This window comes from Copadichromis virginalis, linkage group LG1 (genome assembly GCF_057382275.1).
Source record: "Copadichromis virginalis isolate Kocher_CV1m ecotype Utaka linkage group LG1, C_Virginalis_male_GT1.1, whole genome shotgun sequence".
Lineage (NCBI taxonomy): Eukaryota > Metazoa > Chordata > Actinopteri > Cichliformes > Cichlidae > Copadichromis > Copadichromis virginalis.
The window spans coordinates 26,293,278-26,315,594 of record NC_140618.1 but is presented as its reverse complement, the minus strand read 5'-3'; the positions used below and the strand labels follow the sequence as shown (position 1 = coordinate 26,315,594).

Here is a 22,317-nt window from a genome sequence, read left to right as displayed (position 1 = left end):
TTGATCTTTTTAAATATTCAACTTCAATGAAATATGGAGCATGACTCCAGGCTGTTTGGAATTCATAAGTCTGTTTGGCAGGACTGGCCCTGCATATTGAGAGCTGTCAGAGTCAGCCTGAGTGTTAAACACAACTCTTCAGCTGGCAGTAAGAAACAATGGCAAAAAAGAAACACCTTAGTTGAATACAAAAGAGACGAAGAATGGAAGTCCTCTGTTGGAGGTTGAAATATTTAATCAGCTCTTGTGCTGGAATAATGGATGTGAATGAATAATGTTACCCAGATGAAGTGTTGTTAAATGACCACCTGTATATAGGGCCTTTTTTTTTTTTTTAACTATTTACTGTGAATTATAAAAAGCTTTGTATGATTCATAGTGTTAAATAATTCCCATTTGCTTTGTACATGGCCTTGATGCAGCACCTCAGTTCATTTTCTGTGCAAAACCAACCATTTTAGCTTGTTTCCCCTTTGGACCGCCCTTCCTTTAAAACAGCCTCTTTCTTATTTGCTGCCCCTTGCAAACAGCAGGTGGGTGGGGCTGCAGTGCTGACAGCCCGAGCTGTGTGCCTGTGATGAGAATATAAAGGATATCCCTTTCCTATGATGTGTGAGGAGACTAGAATAGAAAATGTTGCTTGGGCAACGTAACTATCCACCACCATAACAATTTATGTATGATAGAAAATAAAGAACAGCATAATAGATGTACTTTAACAAAAGAAAAACAACACGTCTGTGTTGTCCACACACCGGCAGTAGTGAAGAATCTGAATATGGCTGTTAATATCTCATTCTGTGACACTGAAAAAAATACAGCAGAATATGTGTTCTCTGCAAATCTGTCTTATGGATACAGAAGCCTTTCGCAAATGATCAGCTGTGTTCTCTATAATCCTCTGGAATGTGTACAACAAGAAGGAGTCCGTCACTTTTGCTCTTCCTATGATGGAAAATTCTTCTCCGTCAATGATTTAATGTAATTTTACTTTCTGTATAACCAATTGATTCAAAGCAAACAGAAAAGTGCAGTTCTATCTGTCATATCTTCTATGAGTCTAAGGATGCATTTGCAAGTGTGTTTCAGCTTCGTGTCTGGGGATGTGTGAAGGATCAATATTTTCCTTCCCCAGTGTGACAGGTGTACACTGCCGCAGAATGCGGCTGATAGAAACCCTTAGTTAGTGTGAAGTCACTGAGGGGAAATACATATGCATAAGACTACGACCGCTGGGGATATTTAACAGCAGTAACCACGCAAACAACAACAACAGGTAGCTGAGCCTGAAACCAAGGCATGTTTAATTCATGCCAGATGCAGCAGTGTACACTGTCCGTACACCTGTGAAATAGCCCGTGTTTATTGGAAAAGGACTGTGCATGTGTGCGCTTGTGTTTGCTTCTATGCAGTGATGTGTGCCTGTCAGACTGTCTTTCGGTGTTTGTGTCTGATGTCTGCTTTTCTCTTGCTGTGTGGGAAACGCAGTGAGAGAAGAGCAAGGCCCCAGGAAGTGATGCTGTCCCTGTATGAGGAAACATTCGCAGTCTATTACCCTGCGTGTAGATATAATTAGTGTAAAGCAGGAGTAAAAGCTCGGGTTGCTACAACCATCTGCCAGGTGTATTTCTATTTATAATACAGGTGGACAGATTTGTTTATATTATGAATAATTGTATGCTTTTTTTTTTACCCATTTATTGCAAATTGCTGATCATGGCCTTTAGTAAACGGCTTGTTTTGCATCCTACAAAGATGTAAATTACCCATGCAAATCTTATAAGTTCATATTTCTGGAAGATGATATTTCTAAAACTGATAAACATTGATTTAAAATGTCTATCTCTGACTTCTATTTAAATAAATGTCAAGATCATGACAACAAATGCTGTATATATATGTTTTTGTTACCGAGCGTAGCACTTAGCATTATCATACATTCATCTACATCTACAAAACAATACAGTGGACATTTTCTGCATTTTTGTAGGCAGCATATCAGTTTGAAGTATTGCAGAGCGTCACGGGACTATAAGAACAGTCACTGCGACCTCTTAGACGAAGAGCTGCAGGCGATATACTTCACACCTCCAACTTCTCAGCGAGGTAACCAATTTTTACCGAGTCCTGCTGTTCGTAGGCTTGTGTCATGTGCAGTACAAAATTACATGACAGTTGTTCACAAAATCTTGGAAAAATCCAAATATTGCCTGACATCTTTTTAAAAGAAGTCCGCTTGTTTTGCAGCCCCCAAAAATGTGACCTATAGGGTTAAACCACATTTTCTGACAATGCTGTTCACTGCACAGCGTTCGAAATTGGATGTGGCTTTTAATTGGCCATATTTTTGCGTTTACACTGATTTGCATTGGCTATCAAGCTGTTTTTTGGTTTTTGTTGTTGTTGTTTGTTTTTTTGAAAAGGCAGATATGAGTACATTAGTGACAACAGTGTTATTGACTGCTTTGAAAATGTCATATTGCTTGCGTTTGATAGTGAAGCTATCGATCAAAGAGAGGCCCTGTATTATTTGTTATATTTTTTTCTCAAGTAAAGTGTGTGTAGGTTAGCCGTACTAGTGGCAGGAAACCGGGCTCACTTTTGGGGCACTGTTAGATGCACCAAGGCGTGCTAACGTAATGCCATGCTTGGCTGCAGCTCACAGTGGCTGAAGGTTCACACTGAGGGGCAGGGGACTTCAGGGACATTCAGCTACAGCCCTTTCACATCTCCGCATCACCCTGTCTGATTTTACACGGCTACAAACTCCTCCTTCACTTGTCTCGTAGTCTTGATTTCAATATGTCATATTTGTTTATGCACTGCAGGGGAAATGTGCTGACATCTCCATAGGAGTCTGTCTCTTATGTGCACATCTATGGTTGTGCAAATCCCACTGCCTGTCCAGTTTAAAAATAAATAAATAAATAAATGCTTACAAGAATGCGGTCATAGAGGGTGACCTATAAATGTCAAGGGACTGTCCCCTCTCTTTCTTTGGAGCCAGATATTCAGGCTCCGCTTACTGTGACCATAGACGCCCATACTGATCAGTAATATTTTCGCTACAATGACAGTTTTTTATCTCCCAGATACTATACACAATGTAAACTCTCACCACTTGTGCCAGCTCTATTGAAAGGGCATAATGTTTTCTAAAATTAGCTTTGAGCCTTTACAAATTAAATGTATCAAAGTGGTAATTATATAAAGAGCCAATGCTGTTTTCTTTTTGGACTGATCATCACTGTCACTAAATCAAAATATGTGCTTCTGACAGCCCTAGTAAGATGTAATACATGTCTCTGGGGCTGCAGCTAATAATTCTTTTACTCATCAATTAGTCTGTTGATCATTTCATCTTTATTAAATCATTAATTGTTTCATTTATACTAAATTCAAATAATAAATCCTACTACCAGATCTCGAACCACATTTTTTTTAAAAACAAATTATAACAAGCACTATTTGGCTGCAGCTCCTCAGTGAAGTGTAGGCTCAGCCAAAAAAAATGTATTGATAAATTATTAAATAAAATTGTATCACGAGTACATACTGGCACATATTTATCCTCCAAATTATGTCTCATTTCCACTAAAACTGTGGAACTGAATCGTGTTTTTCTGTAATTAAACAAATATATTTGAGGTTGTGAATGTGGGAGAGAAGGAGGAGAAAAAGAGGGGAGCAGAATCAATGCTTAACAAAGGAAAACATTTATATATGCGTTAGAGCTGGAAAGGCCTCAGTTAACTATGTCAGTGCTGGTTTTTGGATTAGCCATAGGGACTGTTATAGTGCTCTTTCAACAGTCCCGTCTCTGCATGTCCTCTATTTTCTCTTCTTTCACGTAGCTCCCTCAGTTTTTGTGCTCTATTTGAGTCTAGTCCAAATTACAGTCATTGCCCCCAAATCACACCACTGTCTTGAGGCTGTTTAGTCTGTCCACCTTGTCATCCTCTCCCTCATCATCTCATTTCTCCCACTTTTGTTCTCCTTTCACTCTCCTCTCATTGCTTGTTGCCTGTCCTCATTTTTAATCCTGTCTGCTGTGTCAGAAAAAGCTAGACAGTACAGTCTGCACATGTGCAGCTAACTACAACAAACAAACAAGGGACTAACCTTCAGTGACTGGTGCTTTGCCAAGTAATGATCTTTAATTAGAGTCAGCCTAATACACCCAAGCTAACAAGCTGTCTTCTTGCTTTTACCCTTTAAAAGACTGGCTGGGGGACTTTGGCACATGACTCACATTTGTTTCACCATACGACTCTTAAATGTAGCTCTCCTTGGCACATCTCATTGTGTATGTGCAAAGTCATAGCCTTCTAGAGTACAGTGCGCACAGTCCCATCCTCACAGATAAAATGGTAAGGGGTTTTTCCTTTCTTTTTATACCATTTGTGTTCCTAAGTGGTAATGTACAACTGTCCATTAGAGTACGAACGAAGTAAGAAGGGTTATTTTGTGAGCAAGGCTTTTCTGAATTTGTTTTATTTGTACTATGAGTCATAGCAACTCTGCTTTTATACCTCAAGTGTGCTGATTGCTGGCAGAGATGCAGAAAAACACACACCTAGTCTCATCTTTCTGTTATATACACTGAATATGTCTGAAAAGTTCTGCACAAGTTTTGTTCAGTGTTACCAGTTCCACCATGAATGACTGGTTAATCCACACAGAACAATTTAAAAATGACTTACAAGTGGAGGGAATTTTCCCACAATGAATCATATTTGCAAAGAGGAAGCATACTGACAGTTGCACAAACAAATCAGCTAACGGCTAACTAGTCTTTACAGGGCTCGCAAAATGTCAAAATCCCTGGTAGCCCTTCAGGCAGGCACTCTTCTTTCTTTTGGTAGCCCAAAATAAATTTAAGTAGCGCAAATTTAAAAAAGAGGACAATTTTTTGATTGTTTTGTTTCCTTTACAATGTATAATATTGTAAAGGAAACAAAACACCAATCAAAAAATAGTTAAAGCACAAATTACAACAACTGTATAAAAATTACAATCATCAACTCAAACATTTGGTTCTAATTGAACAGAAATTTCTATGAACTTGTAAGAACTGTGTAGAACATGAATCAGTCTGTGTCAGATCCTGAATTTGAAATTTCCACTGAAATCATGGGTAAGAGGTAAGTGGAACCAAGATCTAGGACATTTGCTTTTTGAAGTTTGGCAAAATTTAGCAGTCTTTGCAATGGTAGTTCACTTTTTGCAACATAGTATGCTGTTCTAAACAGCTTTTTCAGGACTTGTTTGTTCTTGGTTTATTTTTAGTAGGTTTTTTGCAATTGGTGTTTGTTCTGGGAAAGATACTGCAGACTGAGCAATGGATTCTGATGGGGGTCTTTCTTAAAATTACTGGTCCCAGTAACAAAGGCGCTTGTCGAGGGAAACTTACGACACACCCGGCAGAACATTATGTTATTTAGCTTATCATTTTCAATATGTCACATATTGACAGTGGCTCATTGATGCCAATGACATAATTACCCAGCTACATTTGCGAAAGAATGCAAATGTTGTAATTGTATCGAGTTTCATGCCGGGACAGAATTTGATAGCAGAAATGTTAAAAGATTTTCCACGCTTTGTTTCATTTACAGTGTTTTGCTTTCTGTGTAAACACAGGCGGGAATATTATGCCAGTATTACTGCAGTCAAAATGATGATAAGGTTCAAAGGACTGACTCCCATGGTACATAGACTTAAGTGTATAATTATTTTTTGGTCTTCAAATTACAAATAAGAAGTGTATTGAAATAGAGCTTTCATAAGTAACAGGTAATTATGTAAAATCATTGTTTGATTATCTATGCTGTCATGACAATTCTGGTACAAATACATTGTGATTTAGATAGCATTTATACATTAAGGCTTGATAATGCTTCAGATGACATAGTTGTTTCAGAGGCAGACAGGCAATTGAAAACTGTTTTTAATTGACTGGTAGGTCTAAAACTCACAGGACCAAAGAAAGCAAGGCTTTTTTCCCTTTTAGGCCTAGTAAAAAACAAAACAAAACAAAAGTCACACTCATTTCCTGATGGGGTCGGAAGGACCTATTTTTAAGCTCTTGCATGCACAAGTAAATATGTCAGTTACAGTTAACAGTATAGTTAAACTCTTGAACACCTGGCAAAAGATATAAAATAAGCAGGAGGGTGGGTTAAGTTATGTTAGTGAATTGGTAATTATGTGTTCTTAAAATTGTGTTTCCAAGTGACTTCTGCTACCTAAAGATCCTACTTTTAGGAAACTGAGAGGCAGCACTGGCGACTACCGGTATTTTTTATTATTATTTTTAATTCAGATGGCATAAATGATAAGGATTTAGTTAGAGCAGGGCGATATGGCCAAAAATATTTATCACGATATATATTTGAAAATTTGCGATAACGATATAACTGACGATATAATTGATGCGAGACAAAATACAACTCCACAACATTACTAGCGCAAAAAGACAACCTTCTATTTATTTTCACTTAAACAAGAAATGGGCTGACATATCCTGAGCATAACCATGTCCACTGAAGTTAAAAAGAGGTGCTTTGCAACATTAAACTGCAGTGTGCAGTACGTATTTTTCGGACCATAAGGTGCACGGGATTATAAGGCACATTAAGCGAAACAAAGCAGTCAGATAAATCAAACTTTATTAAACTCATTCTTCTTGCTTCCTCCACTTCTGTACCATTGATTCATTAATGTTGAATTCTCTGGCAGCTGCTCTATTCCCATGTTGTTGCAGTATATTAATGACTAACCTTGTATTGTGGATGGATTATCTCAGTTGTTCTCCTGACTGAAGATTGGTCCTTTTACAGCATCCTGCCATGCGATTGCATTTGTCTCTAACTATCAGGAACCTTAACGTTAACTTTTATAAGTGGAAAAGTGTTAGTGTTCGTCCTCCAGCCTCACTGTTTATGTTATGCTAACATAGCTGTGTCGCTAGCGATCACGTAGCACATCATTGTATACCAGGTAGCCCAACTTCAGTAACCCTACAAACGTCACTGCTGTTTAGTTTCCTGTCTTCATTTGTGTTGGAAGTGATAGCAGAGCTGTACGTTTGAATTTTTTCAGAAATCTCTCAGTCAGAACATGCAATATCATGCTTAGGTAACTAGCGAAACTAGCGAGCTAACTTCCGCTAGCTTCTTGCTAACTTCTAACTCCGTTAAATGTAATAAATTTTGTTTTCATGGATGCCTGGAAGTTAAACTTCATAGTTACACCTGGTAAAGCAGCAATGCTGATCGTTTTATTAAAGATGAAAGAATTTAGACAGTTTTTAACTCTCAGTGCAGTGTTCGTTTGACCTGAAGAGGGGGGTTTAGGACCCAGATTACTCCCAGATTTAAGAGCATCTTAGTCCGACAAATACGACAATAACGACGGCCGCTTGCATGTTCTGCAAAAAAATGTGCTTTGTCGTGTATCTGACGGACAAACACCAAACCAGTTCCACATCACTGAAGTTGCACCATTTTTACAAACCAATTCTGGTTCACTCAACAATCGGCCATGTGTGTATGAAAACAAAGGCACTGCGCATGCACGTTTTGCTCATATTCTACCGCGATATTTCATTTTCCTATCGTTGCCTAACATTATACCGGTATTACCGTGAACGGTATAATATGGCCCAGCCCTAGATTTAGTTTCTAATAGTTTTTATCATGTTCTGACACAGTAATCTCACATCCTAGTATAACTAGACTCTATACAGAAACTGAAAAATTGAGTATCTGTCTCTGTTCTGAATGAAGAAATATTGTTCTAAGAAACATTTTGACACACTGAGATGATTTCTGTTCTTATGTTGTTATAAATACATGACAACAAAACTTGGCTACAATAACAGTGACAAACTGATCTCACTGCTGTTGAGGAGATAATTTATAACTGCTCAAAAAATCTGATGTTTTAACCCCTCAGCCATAAAATGCTGGGCGGATGGGCTGGCTACATGGACACCAACTATATACTACACTACCCTGTCCTAGACTATACTCTGCTGTACTGTACAAAGAATCTGCAACACAAAAGTCAGTCATGTTTCATTGTAGGACTTAAAGTAAAGCCACCAGTGCATTTTAACCATTTGATTTCCAAGTGATATGCCTAATTCTGCTTTTGTCTCTCATCTCTTCGATGGAAATTTTCTATAGATAAAACAGAACTGGTCACTTTCAGTTCATTGTGGCTGCTCTTACGACACTGAGGCTATATATCCACATATTCAAATGTTTTTATTTTAAAGCTAAATTTGTTTGGATATAGATGAGCATTTTAGCAAACATTCAGAAATAATCTTCAAGTAAACTTGCATTACATGACCAGTGTAAACAGGACACAGACGGTCTGTTGCTTCAGCAATGCAAAAAAGATCAGAGATTTCTTGTTGACACGGAGGTGGAAAGTAACCAGAGTACATTAGCAGTGGAAAACACAGTAAATACACCAACATATTAGGCAACTACAGGTCAGCAAGAGGAACCAATGGCAATGTAAAAGGAGTACACACAAAAGATGTGAGCCTAGCCAATAATGTTAGACAATCACAAGCATGTATAAAAATTAAAATCAACAATGACAAATTATTAGTAGTGTTTATACAAAATGTGCTTTTGTTTGATTATGTAGCCAAAGTCATAAGCCATAAAGTGGCCCCAAATGCAAAGATTTAGATTTAAATGGAAAGGGTGAAAAAAAACAAAAACAAAAAACAAGCCATCAAGCCATGTTTTGATTTATGACGGGTAAAGAAGTGTGTATTTGATCTTGCTAACTTTAACTTGTTGTGTCAGTCACTCCGTGGAGAGAAAAAGTCACTTCACTATCTGTATTTTTCTAAGTCTGCATGACTGCTCTCTTCTTAAAGTGATCAAATACAGCAAACTTCATAAGAGTGGAGAGACAGGGAGGGGGTGAGAGATGAAAGGAAAGGCTCATCTGCATCTGTATTTGAAGTGGCAAATGCAAATGGACCAAATGATCTGACAAGAGAAAAATGTGAATTCCTCTCTGCAGCTATTTGCAGATGGAGAAAAAAAAATCTATGTTTTCTCTATTGGACGGGGCCTTTTACATTTCTACAAAATGCCATCCTATCAGACATGTAATAAACCACCATGGTTCCATCTTGAAATTCCCAGTGATATTTTCAAACGATTCAGAGCAGCGATTAGTCTGTTTCGTTTGAGATTTTGCTTGTCTTATGCTGAAACAGAACCAGTGTCAGTAGCTGGGAAAAAAGGCTTTGGGCTCTGAGACTCGCAGTTTAAAGACACATTTTACAGCAAAGCTGAGAGCGAAAAGGCACAACACACTCAGTCTGCCAGCTCTTTTATTGTCATTTTTGAACAGTTTTTCTTCTCCGTTCTGCCTTCAAGCAGACTAAAGGACGGCGTCGGACTGAGGACTGTGATAGACTGCTGGTTTAGTGCTGTGTTTATGGTTGACTCCCTGGAAAATACCACTCTTTAGGCTTTCTCAAATGTTCAGTTTTGCTCCAATCTCTTAACACCTCTTGATGTTGATGAGTTTATTACTACAATGGTGTCAGTTTAGCTTTAACAGTGCGAAAAAGTGAAAGACAGGTGAGCACTTTCTGTCTCAGAAGCCTCAGTGTTGCTCCTACCTTCTTTTTCAAATGTCGACAATCCAGAAGCAGGAAAGAAGTGAATAAATGTTTACCTGCATCAGCACCGAACATAAACGCCGCAAATGAGCTTTCATGAAGAAATGTGCTTTCTTTTGTGTTGCCGTTTGCCAATGGAAGAAAAGAATACCTCTCCTGCTCTTTTATTATATTTCACTGTGAAAGCTTTCTAACGAAGTAGTTTGACATTAAGGTGTGAAGATGAACTTCTAAGTATGGGCTGCTGTATTGGTGCTCTATCAATACACAGGCCAAAACCCAAGTTCAAACATTGGTTCAATATGTTCTGCCTCCATCAGTGACGTCAAAGGTGTTGGAAACCGCCACCGTGGCTTCACAATTCAGTCATTACAGAAGAAAGTGCTTAGCAGAAATAGAAAAGCTCTGTGTAAGTACCAGACAACACTCCGTTTCACTTTTTAGCTTTTTAGCTTCACCAGCTTATTATTTCACAAAAACCACACAGTAAAAATGCTGCTGGCTTGCAATGGCTCCTGGTTGAAGACAATAACTGAAGAAAGAAGCTTTTTGCTTACAAGGACATGTAACCATTTAGTGTTCGAAGAGCTGCATTTTAAAACTGAGGTGAATAATGTCCAGTAGCAGGTGAGCGGGCACTGAAAGGTTGAGCGGGCCTGTGTTCGAGTCTGCACTGGACCATTTTCTCAGTGCCATTCCTCACTGCTCTCTCCCTACTTCTCTACTGTTCTACCCTAAAAAAATGCCCAGTGGCCAAGATTTAGGAAAAAGTGCATAGCTCAGAAATACTAACGCCAGAATTATAATATTAACATAGAGCCTACGACACAGCATGCATAGGTCGCAAAAGCTGATGAGGTATTTATTCCTGTGCAGGCTGCAGTGATGGTGATGTGTATTTACATTTCTGGGGAGGTTTGCATGGTTTGCTGTAACAATGTACCGACGTGGATGTAACTGTTGAAGTAACAGAAGCATTTTTATCAAAGTGTGTCCTCGTATGTGATCGGGGTGGAAAAAGCTTTATGAAGCCTGTAGTGAATCCTGAGTCAGCAGATCAGAGTCTAATCATGTATCGCAGTAATATCACTTAGATCAGTGTCACTTGGCACCAAAGTTCAGTCCGAGACCTGTCATAATGATGTGGGATTTATCCTGAGTATGTTGCGTACTAAAGTACACTAACCATCTTTTATATCTAATTGCACATCACGCAGCTAATCCATATTTGATGGTGTGAGAAGGATAAATTCACACCTCTACCATCACAGGCATGTGTTCAATAAAAGACGACAGTTTTGTCTTTGAATTCCTTGACGATCCAGAGCAGCGATTTCGATTAAAATTCTGCTTGACTAGTTCTCCTGTACAGCCTTTGTCAGTTGTTGGTTAAAGGAGTGCTACCTGGAAGATGAGACATATTTTACATCTCTCAGACATGTTTTACAGCTTAGATGAAGGCATATGTTGAGAAGCTAGCGAGGCTTCAAAGGAAGGGGCAGCGAGGTGTCACAGGCAGACAGACTGAGAAGAAACTGAACTTGCCAGCACTTTGATCATGTTCACCACTAAAGGCCAAGGCCCTGTTAGGGAGAAGAGAAATGCACTTTTGGATAAGAGGTCTTATTCAAGTGTGGGGTTTCTTCATTTCTTTTTGAAGTGTAAATGTATATGTATCGAAACAGCATTTTGTACTCCAGTCAGTATGTGGTTTTCATAAGTAATTTAGGCTACATGCAGAGCTGAAAATAATTAAATGCTAATACGTGTTAAAATGAATGTAAATTCAAAGATTGACATTTTGTCACACTCGACGTGTGATAATAATCCCATCCGTGTTGCTTTTCGTGACAGAAACGGCCTCAATTTGAGATTAAGCTAAAGTGTAAACAAGATATCAAAATGCAAATAGTTTATTACAGAACTGATCACTTTCCCAGCATCAGCTCTGAATCTGTGAGCGGCGCTTTTAAGGGAAACAAGCGTTTCCTTTAAAGAGGGGGGCATCGCTAAGTAGAGAGAAACAGACAGGGTGGGTGTAGCTGATGCACTTTTTAGGGGGAGGACAGAGAAACAGGACATGATTGGGAAATTGTGGAGCAAAAAGGATCAGCAGTGGGAAATAATTGTCATCTGTTGAAAGTTAGACTGCTACAACAGGAAGATGGCGCAAAAAGGGTCAGATAATGAGAGGAGACTTGCATTTTCAGCTGTGTTAAATGTTCAATCACAGCAAGCAACGCGAAACACTCTACTCAGTTCCTCCTTTTAAAGTCACCCACTGCCTCTTGTTTGCCTAACAGGTTTGTTGTGAACGTAACAACGTGTGTTTGTGTGTGCGCGAGTGCCAACGTTGACTTTCTTTCCTTAATATTGCAGTCGCTTCCTTCTTGTCTGCTCTCTTTCCTCCCTTTATCCTTATTTATTTGTCAGAGGTTGTGTTCAGGGACGTTCCTTGTCATTCGTCAGCTCGGCCCATAAAACACACTGTCATGACTGACTGGCCACGCTCCAAACTCATTACCGATTGGCTGACAGAGCGGGTCGCTCTGTTCTGCTCTGCTGTGTTTGACTCCTGTTTGCCAGACATTTCAGGCTCAGGAAACTTTAAATGCGGCGGTGTCTTTCCTCGCGCCACTCCTCTCAGCCTCACACTCAAGGTCACATGAATATGGATTTGCCCTCTCCTTCCAGCGCGCACATACTGATGATGAAGTCTAAGATCTACTCAGAGGGATTATAATTCAGAACGTAGGTCTGATCTTGGCATCTGGGCGTTGCTCTGTTCCACTGTCTGCCTGGGAATGTGTTTTAAAGAATAAGAAAGATGAAGAGGACAAGTGCCGGAGCAGAGAGCCGAGATGAAGAGCAGAGGAAGGAGAATGGATGATGATGTTAGAATCAGGGGAGGTGAAGCTGGGTGGGAGGGTGTCGTGCAAGGGGGGGAGACTAGGAGATTGGAAAAAAGGGCAACATACAATGTTATTGAGTTTCTGTTGTGGTTGATCAGCCATATCCATTTCATCATGCTGAGCTGGCTTTGTGCCAGAGTGTACTGCAGAAACTTCAGTCTCATCAGTGAGAGTATGTCGATTCTAACAGACTAGCAGTGCGACCTCTTGTGTATGTATGTAATTTGTTTTGCATGCGTAATTGTTTACTAAACTGTTTTTATTACTTCCTAACTTCTTTTATTTCATCATTTCGTGTTTCGCTGCATCGCCTGACTTTCTATTTTCTCATCGCTCGCCTGCTTTTGCCGCTTCTCTGTGGCTTGCTTGTAATTTAATCTGTAATCTGATTAACCTCCTTGCTCCCATTCATTTAACGTGTCAGTCACGCATCACCCTCTTCTCCCTCATTCTCATAGTTGTGCTCACTGCTTTGTCTCTGTTTTTCACTCGCAGAAAACAACAAGGCACCTTTACAAAGGTCTCGCTCTCGGCAGAATATAAATGCGAGTTCAGCGGCGGTGAAAGCTCCCTCTGCCCGGGAGGCCCATAATGAGTCTGAGAGCCATCCATCTGCAGCCAGAGCCAAAGCTGCTGTGGGTTCAGAGTCGGGCCGCGGTTACAGGAACGTGGCGGGTCACGGCTATGGGCCGGACAGAGAGAGGGTGTTGGAGAGAGTTAAAGCGACCGAAAAAGAGATGGAGGTTGGCACAGGAAGCGCGGGAACTCCAACCTTCCAGTCATCCTCCTTTAGTCCCACAGTGAGCAGCTGTGGCACCAATGGAGAGTCAGATGTAGAGGCACTCCTCGCGAAACTAAGAGCCTTGTGAGGGTCATTTCTTATATTTGAAAGAAAAAAATATATATACACATTTTTTTATATGCAGCATATAGTACATTTCTGCCCACACATTTAAATATACTCTGATTATAACCTTAAAGTTCATAATCAAAAGCTTTGTTAACAAGAGGAAATATAAATAAATAGCTGGGCAACTAAATAATGACAATGCATTTGTGTAGAAACGGTAATGAATTCATGGACCATGTTTTTAAGGCGCAGTGGTACAAAAAAAATCATTTTCTGGCAGATGGAGCACAGAAAGCTGATCGCACTTTGGCCTGCCCAATGTCCTCAGAGGTTATTTCTTGAAAAACTCTGATTGTGATTCATTAGGAATATTGAAGCGTATTAGTTGATTACATTATAGTTCAAAAATGAAAATGCACCCAAATAGATTCTGCCGTCTTTATCTGATCCTCCTCTGTGTGCCGCCATTAACATTTATGAATTCCAAAGAATCAGAATATAACAGCTTTTCCTCTGAAAGCTGCAGATGCAATGTTGCTAAGCACTTTTTTTTGTAAACCATAAAAAATGTTTAAAAACAAACTTTAATCGCATTTGCATTTTTACATCTTTATCATATGTCTTGTCCTGTCTGTATTTATGTATCACATTAGTCAAGTACAATTGAAAGTTTCAAACTTACATTTATTTGTATAACTTTTGGTTTTTATTTTTATGTTTTCCTTTCTTTCTTTGTTCTTTATAAGTTCTTTTTGTTTCCACTCCCTATGTGTTAATGGTCTGTCTCTGTGTTTATAAATGTATTAATACTTACGAGTTAAGCCACGATTGCGCTTCCACGGGTTCTAATATTAGATTTTGTTAGAGTTTGGTGGTACTGGACTGTTTTTTGCTCTGTGTATTTTCTAGTGAATGTAAGTCTTCAGAAAAGGGAACAAACTTTGATCCAAAATATGGCACAAAGCACCAGAATGTGTTTTTTTTTTCTTTCTTCTGCATTGCAACTGAACTTACTTAACCATACTTGTTATATCTCTATCTGTATTCCTAGTTTTTGTAGACATATTTGCAATAAAAAAAGGAAATAAATGTGTTTTTTTTTTTATTATTTTGTTTTATAATTTATATTATTATTTTGGCATGCTGTCATTGCCTATGTGGCTGTTATTGTTGTATTTTATTTTTTATTTTATTTAAATAGTTTTGTTTTTTGGGGTTTTTTTTTTACATTTTTGGTTGTAATCAACATAAATGCAGAAAGTTGTTTGTCCATCCTAAATTAATATAGCAGGACAAAATGCTCTATAAACTTCCCAGCTTCAACTGTCTTTATTAGAAGGCGCACATAGCCTAACCAAAGCCTTAGTGAGACCATTATAGCTTCAAAGGCTGAGATCATACGTAGCCAAAGTAATCATTCATCCAAGCATTTTCTGTTTGTTCTTGTGTTTTTCTTGTACCTACCTGTACAATTTCTCTGTAAGTCTACTTTGCTATCCTGCCAATGTCCTTGTAGTCTGGACACATATTCTACATGCAGCTAAAAAAAACATACGACTGCAATTGTTGAGTTTATCAAATGTGAATGTAGTTTGCACAAAGCGTACGGCCACCACAGTCCTACCTTATACAGGCCAGTGGCCACCTGGGAGGGAATATTCAAAGCGTCACGTGGCTCTTTTAGATGTACGGTGGTGTTACTGGCCTACAAATGTATTCTTCTTTATCAGATTTCCATTAATGATAGATTTTTTTTCTAAAATGTATTGCCTTGGTCAGACAGAGTACAAAGTGATGAGGCTACAGTAAGCAGTGTCCTTGTAGAAGTGAATGGACGAATGGATAGTTATATGAAAATTTTTTTATTTTATTCTTAAGGTACCATGACATTAAAAAAAAAAAAAAAAAGGTCTTTAACAAGTCTTAAATTAGATAAATACGTTTTTAGATGAAAAACAACATGTGATGGATTTATTTAGCAAAAACAACATTCAGAAGCAGTTTGTAAAAAGAACTAAGCACATCCTTTCTGCTTCCATATCAACAGGATAAGTAGCACCCAGGTGCTAAAAATCAAATGCACCAGGATACAGTAACTGATCGTCAAGTGTGAGCACCTCCATAAAAGCAGAAATTTAGCAGTTTTCTCGTCTGGAGCATTCAGGTGTGTTAACACAATGTGAAACAGCAAAGCCATCAGAGGTTTTCTTAGAGAAACAATTGTTGCTGCTCTTCAGTTTAGCAAGGGTTTTAAGGACACTGCCAACAACAGTCATTCTATAACGAGAACAATTTATTTACAAGTGGAAAACGTTGAAGACAGTTGCCAGTCTTTCCAAGAGTGGACGTCCCAGCACATTCAAACCAAGGTCAGACTACAATGTTCAGTGGGAGGGGAAAAAAATGAGCGCTACATCTCAGACTCTGCAGTCCCCTGTTTGCTTGCTAAAGTACATAACAGTACGATTAGAAAAAGGCTGAACATGTGTGGTTTGTTTGGAAGGGTTGCCAGGAGAAAGCCTCTTTTTCTTTAGAAAAAAAAATGCAGCACAGCTCAGGTTCACAAATGTCGTGATGCATGCTCGATCATTCAGGTAAGGAAATCCCAAAAAGTTGATTCTGTTCATCTGGACATAGCGTTGGGGAAGCCTGCAGTCAGCTGAGACTGAAGTCAATTAGATGAGCGATGAAATGCTTCTCCCACTGAAAACGCTACAGCCAGATGAACAAAATCATCTTTTTGGGGTTAGGTTTCTCAAAGTTTCATTTGAACAAACCACAAGATTTCTGGAACAGTCACCTGTAGATCCACCATTTCCACCCTGATCTGGAGTCAATGCAAGGCCATTTACTTGTCTGACATTGGGACATGCAAGAGGACAACGATCTCAGGCACAGCAGAATGGCTGAAAAATGAAGTGTGTTGAAATGGCTCAGTCAAAGTCCAGACATCAACCTGACTGAAATTCTGCAGCGACAGCGAGTCCTGAGTGATTCGTTCGCGCTATGATTCAGCACAGGATGGGAGGGGGTGAGCGAGTCCTGAGTGATTCGTTCACACTATGATTCAGCACGGGATGGGAGGGGGTGAGCGAGTCCTGAGTGATTCAGAAGTGCAACGGGTGAGATGAGAGAGCATTTAAGGACGACACATACGCACACACACACACTCAGTTAGAGAGAATCATTTATAGGTGAGAGGTTAATCATGTTGACTTGTAACTGCGGGTTTGGAGAAGCGGTAGTCAAAAGGTTGACAGGAAACATCTGCCATGAAGATAGAGACAATGTTCCTTTTCAAACTGTGTTAAAAGTCATTGTGGTTTTGAATTGACGTATGCATATATTGTATCTGATGACGCATGAGGGGGAGTCATTAAATTCAAGCCCTGATGGTATAAAATATATGCTTATGCTTTGATTCGTCTGAGATCAGCGCTGTCTGCGAAGGGAGCTGGTCCCCCCACGCGTGTATTTCATTAAAATCAATTGTTTGACCAAGCTCTTGGACCATGGTTGTTTGTACTCTCCTTCCTCAATATTTGAACCTTAACAGTTCACACTATGATTCAGCACGGGAAGGGAGGGGGTGAGCGAGTCCTGAGTGATTCGTTCATGCTATGATTCAGCACGGGAAGGGAAGGGGTGAGTGAATCCTGAGTGATTCGTTTGCTATGATTCAGGAAGGGAAGGGTTAGTGAGTCCTGAGTGATTCGCTTACACTACGATTCAGCACAGGAAAGGAGGGGGTGAGTAGCTCAAATGTGCTGTTAGCAGAGCGATGCTACTGTGAACCGAGGAGCTATTGTCTTGATGTGAGCTTCTACTCAGGGTTTTTTCTTCCAGTTTAGAGCAGAAATGCTTTTGTTAAGATACTGGATGTTGTGTTTTTCTCCATAATTTTAATTACAAGCCAGATATATTTCTACTAATGAAATTAGTTTGCTAACAGCAACACGGGTGAGTCAGTTGGGCTTGTGATTCATGATTCATGAGTCAGTAAAGTGATTCTCGAGTCTTGAACGATTCGTTCATGATTCGTGCATCACCAGCCAGAGCGATAGTGGCTGAGACGCAGCGGAGCGGAGGTGTAAGTGCCTGGCTTAAAACAGGACATGTTAGCTGCATTTAACCTTCAGTTACTCTTTATATAGTTAGGTAGGAGTCAGGCCATGTTTCTTTTTAGCTGAAAAACATTACACCCAGGTAACCTGCAGTGTTGAAAACGTGTTTTCCGACGATGTTTGCTACCCTGCAATTCGTCCTCGTGTAGTAAAATCAGCGACATTTGACCGTCCTGTTGCTCCCATTGACATTTATATAGCCTATTTAAAATCTGAAACTTAAACTTGTCTGTAGCCTGCTGTTGTTACCACTGTCCTGTTTGAAATGGAATGAGAGAAGCTGGTTATTTTGTCATATGTGCATGTGCCGATATTAAACCCAGGAGCAACATTCAGGTAAAAGTGTAAGAACAAATGATCCATCAATAAAGGATATTATTGGATATATCTTTTATTAGATGTACTTGTGGTTTGGTTATTTGCCCTTTGTTTGAAAGTACACTGAGAGAGGACTTTTTATTAGTGATCTTAATAGTATTTTTTTCATATTAATGTAATTTTTCATCTAATTGAATACAATCTATTTGTGTATGATTGTCAGTCCAAAGAAGGAGAGAGGGAAGAGGGGAACGTGTGGAGAAAGTACAAGGTCAGGAAGAACCAGGTAAGGAAACAGACAGGGAATAGTGACAGGCACAACAGAAACTGTTAAACTGCTTGAGACAGTTGATCACCAAAAAGTGATTTGCCAACCTCAATGTGAGGCGACATAGGTTAAAATAAAAGAAAAAAATCTGCAGAGCCATAGTAGTATCTGCAGTAAAGATCTTTTCATACATTGTACCATAGGCAAAGTTGCCTCCATTTTTTTTTATCAATATTTTCTACATTTCAAGGACTCTATTTTTGGAGTGTATTTTTATGTATCTATTGTATTATACATACATATTAAAAGTGAATCTCTGTCCAGAAAATGCACTCAGTTTACTTCTTACTCACTATGATCATCATTCATCATTTTCCCACAGTAATTAAGGTTACCATATGTATTTGTTTTTATTCCAATCCATTCTTCTTTTGCAGGATTTAAATAATCTTTATCAGATTTGATGGTTTTGTTACAGATTTTTAAAAAAGGGCTTTTTTCTTTCACAAATGTGGGGATTAAATTGTGTTAAAATGTACAAAACAATGATGTCATGTTTTGTGACGAGGACCCAGGCAGAGAGAGACTTGATGAATTTAAGAATCCAATGATTTAATAAAGAAATTTGCAGACTTGCACAGTAATGGTAAAATTATGATGACTGATAACAGAGATGAAGACAACAGGGACAGGGAGGAACAGGGGTTTAAATGCACCAAGGAGACAGTCAGAGGAAACTCGGGACAACTGGAGACGTTTAAGGATGCAGGGACTGACAGACACGGGGAAGAAGTATCATCGTGACGAGTAAAGTTTATCTTGCCTGGCTGGGCAGCTCTCTGGGTGCTAAGCACCCCCAAAGCTCTGATCCTAGAATTGCCCCTGGTTCTACATAAATACACCACAAATTAAATCAAAAGTCCCACAATAAACTGAGCAGAGACAGAACTGAGAAGTGAAGGGAAAGAGAGATCTGCTGACCAGTTAACCGACCATCTGACAAGGTCTGTTTGCTGTAGCCTGCCAGCTGGTGAATACCTTCAGCACCGTAAGCAGCACAACTGTCCCCATCTGGAGAAGAGCCAGAGACAAACATCTCCCCAGTGATGCAATCAGCCATTTGGGAAAGCAAAGCAGGTGCTTGCCAAGCTCCACCAGTGGCCTTGATTTAGCTTTAGCTGGCTGTAGAATGCTTTTCACTGAGTGGTTTAAAATCAAACCAAGGTCTTTTTTGTAGTTCTCTGCAAGAATGTAAGAGCAATAGCCTGCTACCTCAGTGTCAGGTTACTGTAAAATGCATGCTTCAGTAGAGAATTCATTTGTATTTTTACCCCTTTTTCTTTCCAATTCCACTGAGAACTGCATCTATCTTGGTGTTATATACTTTTTGTTAAGGGTCTCGCTTTTTATTTTGATCTTGGGAATGTGTGTGGGTGTTCTCCTCTATATTTCCAGATGATGTGCCATGATCTTAGTATAGATAATTAATTTGCTACAAACATGAATCTGATTTACAAGTGATTCTGCTTCTTAAAATAGATGTAACCGATGTGTAATTTTTGTTTTATTCTTAATAAATTCAGCTTCAATTGATATATTAATGCACAAACACAGAAGTTAATTAACTTATCAGGCCTTAATTAAATTGTAAGGTAGGTCAGCCTAAATAAGAAGTGATTAGACTCCTCAAGCCTTTGGCAACACTCAGTAGTCCCTGGCTCTTAACAACTGGATCCAACATCAAGTCTTGAAGTTAACGATTGCCTACAAATCAGGGCTGGTGTGTATAATGCACCACCAGTCAATATTTTTAGTTGACCTGCAGACTTCTGCTCTGCAGGTGAATACATCAACAACATTCCCTATCATCACTTTTCATGATCTACCTACAGATCATAATAAGATCATCAGGATTAAGAGAATTCAAAAAGAGAGGCAATCTGTGCATGAAAGAAGAAGGAAATTAACACTGAATCTCAAAATACTTGTTGAAAACCACAAAATAAAGATCCATAAACACTGCTTCCTTCTCTAAACCTGAGCTCATTTAAGATGGACTGACTGGACAAGGTAACTTGTCCAGAGGTTAGGCCAGTCTAAATCTGATCTTCTTCCAGGCTAAGAAGAGAGGAGCCCACCAAGTGTTTCTTTGGGAGTTGCCTGGTTGCTGGAAAAGATGTTTTGCATCAAAGCTGATGCAAAATGGAAGATTTTACGTATTCTTGCAAGACAATACCAACAGCAGGCTATGTACTGAAAGAAGTCATTTTGCTTTCAAATCTTCAGAAGTTAAGGCTCCCCTCAAAGAGTGTGGTTTCCAAAGAAGACGAGTGTTGCATTTTCAACAATTAATATATTTTCTTTCAGTCAACTCTAGGTACACGTGAGGTGTAGGGTTATATGAGGTTATGGAGATTTGCATTCTGTTTTTGTGACCATTTTAAAGAGTGTTCTGTTTTTGGGGATGAAGCTATAATGTATGAGGATATCAAAGTGTTTCCAGCTTTGAATCTCCTCTGTTCAAAATGCAATTATGAAATTGTGGAAAGGAAAACTGTGGAAGTCGAAAGAAGATCTGAAAGAAAACTTTGAGATAAAACAGCATGTCTGGTGGGCTGAGAGGCAAAGTAAACCTCCCATATGACTGCATATGGGAGCTGCAGGAAGGTTGAACTGGCATGGGAGGGGCTTCCAGCAACATTCAGCTGTGCAGAATTGATGTATGGTGTACATTGGGACAGTCATCAGAAGGAAACCTTGCCTGTGGCATCAAGACAAAAGTCAAAAACTAAAGTGTGCAGGGCAACATCTGGGAAAGCAGAGTTGTTTTGGAAAGCTGGGCCATGGACAGATGAAGCTGAAATTGAGCCATTTTTCCACAATCAGCAAAGGTATGTTTGGAAAGAAAAAAACGCAGCATTTGCTGAAAGGACACCTTGACTTTTAATCATGGGGGTGGAAACGTTCTGCTTTCGAGCTGTGCAGCAGCTAGTGGAAGAGGAAACTGGACTAAATAACAAATTGAGGATGCAAATGTCACGGACTAAGTCGAGTAGCTGAACCTGAAAACAGACTGGCTTTCACAGCAGAACAAGAAAACAAAGCAGACCTCAATGACTTGCAGTCCCCTGAAATTAGCACGATTAGAAATCTGTGGATATTAAACATGCTGTGCATGCAAGTGAGCTTAAAAATGTACCAGAACTTGATCTGAAAAGAAGTATGCGCAGGAACAATAATACTAGATGCCAACAAAAGACAGTTCCTGCATTTTGTGCTCAGTTACTATGTCCATTTAACATGTCTGTTTGCTGCACTGCTATATTACTCAATGTACCCAGTGATACGCACACTCTGTGTGTTTATCAGTTAGGAAATGTGTTTCTAATTACTTACTCTTGCTTTCAAGTGCTAAAACCTGATTATGTGCTGTTACAACATCTGTGCAGGTCTGTTCCTTTGAAAGAAAAGCAGGAAAATGACCAGCTAAACTCATGGCCGCTGCAGACAGAGAGAAGACGAAGAGCATACGGAGGGTAGGATCTTGTTATGTGGAGGGGGCCTTCATTACTCATAGGCCTGTGTTCCATCCATGAGGTTTATCTATGTGGGTAATAAAATGGAGCAAAACATATTGTGTAGCAGATTGCAATCTGGGCCTCTTTGATAGGAGATGAAGTTAAAAATGTGTCTGAGGATTTCTTTTCATTTGGGGGGGGAGTGGGGGCTGTACAAAGTGGATCAACGGATTTGTCACGTTTCTTTTCTTTAAGAGTTAAATGCAGAGAACTCTGCTGTATTTATGACTGCCTTTGCACATCTAAGGTGGAATATCCAAACGTAAGAATTGCTTTCTATTTTCAGGTTAGTGGGCAGAATCGTGTTGCAATCTGCTGGTGACGCCGTGCTGCCTAACCTCCTTTGCAAAAATAGGTTACAAAGGAGGTAGCCATCCATCACAGCCTACGAGAAAATATGTTAAAGTGCTATTAGTTTGCTTTGCCAAATGTGTTTTGGTTGAAATGTCATCTTTGCTCGGATTGTGCACGCTGTGAACTGTCGCTACCCTCGAGAAACTGTGATGTTCTTTCACCTTTTTGACATATAATTAGCAGATGCAGCTAGCCAACATGTTTTGGCCCTTTTTTTGAGGTCTGCACAGCAAGTGTTCAGCCACAGTG

General features: G+C 39.4%; 1 protein-coding gene across 7 annotated transcripts in view; it reads left to right on the top strand.

Annotated features, from left to right (window-relative positions):
- The window catches only part of LOC146718866 (protein diaphanous homolog 3-like), a 173,755-nt gene extending 152,044 nt beyond the window's left edge, over nt 1-21,711 (top strand). For 6 of the 7 annotated variants that reach the window (XM_085456679.1, XM_085456695.1, XM_085456686.1 and 3 more), the window contains one exon: nt 13,072-14,519. In XM_085456679.1, the coding sequence (XP_085312805.1) occupies nt 13,072-13,445 (374 nt within the window). In that variant the 3' untranslated portion in view covers nt 13,446-14,519. Of the gene's footprint in view, nt 1-13,071; nt 14,520-21,585 lie in introns of those variants that run through there. The other variant, XM_085456713.1, reaches the window with a different exon arrangement.
- Nucleotides 21,712-22,317: the final 606 nt, after the last annotated feature.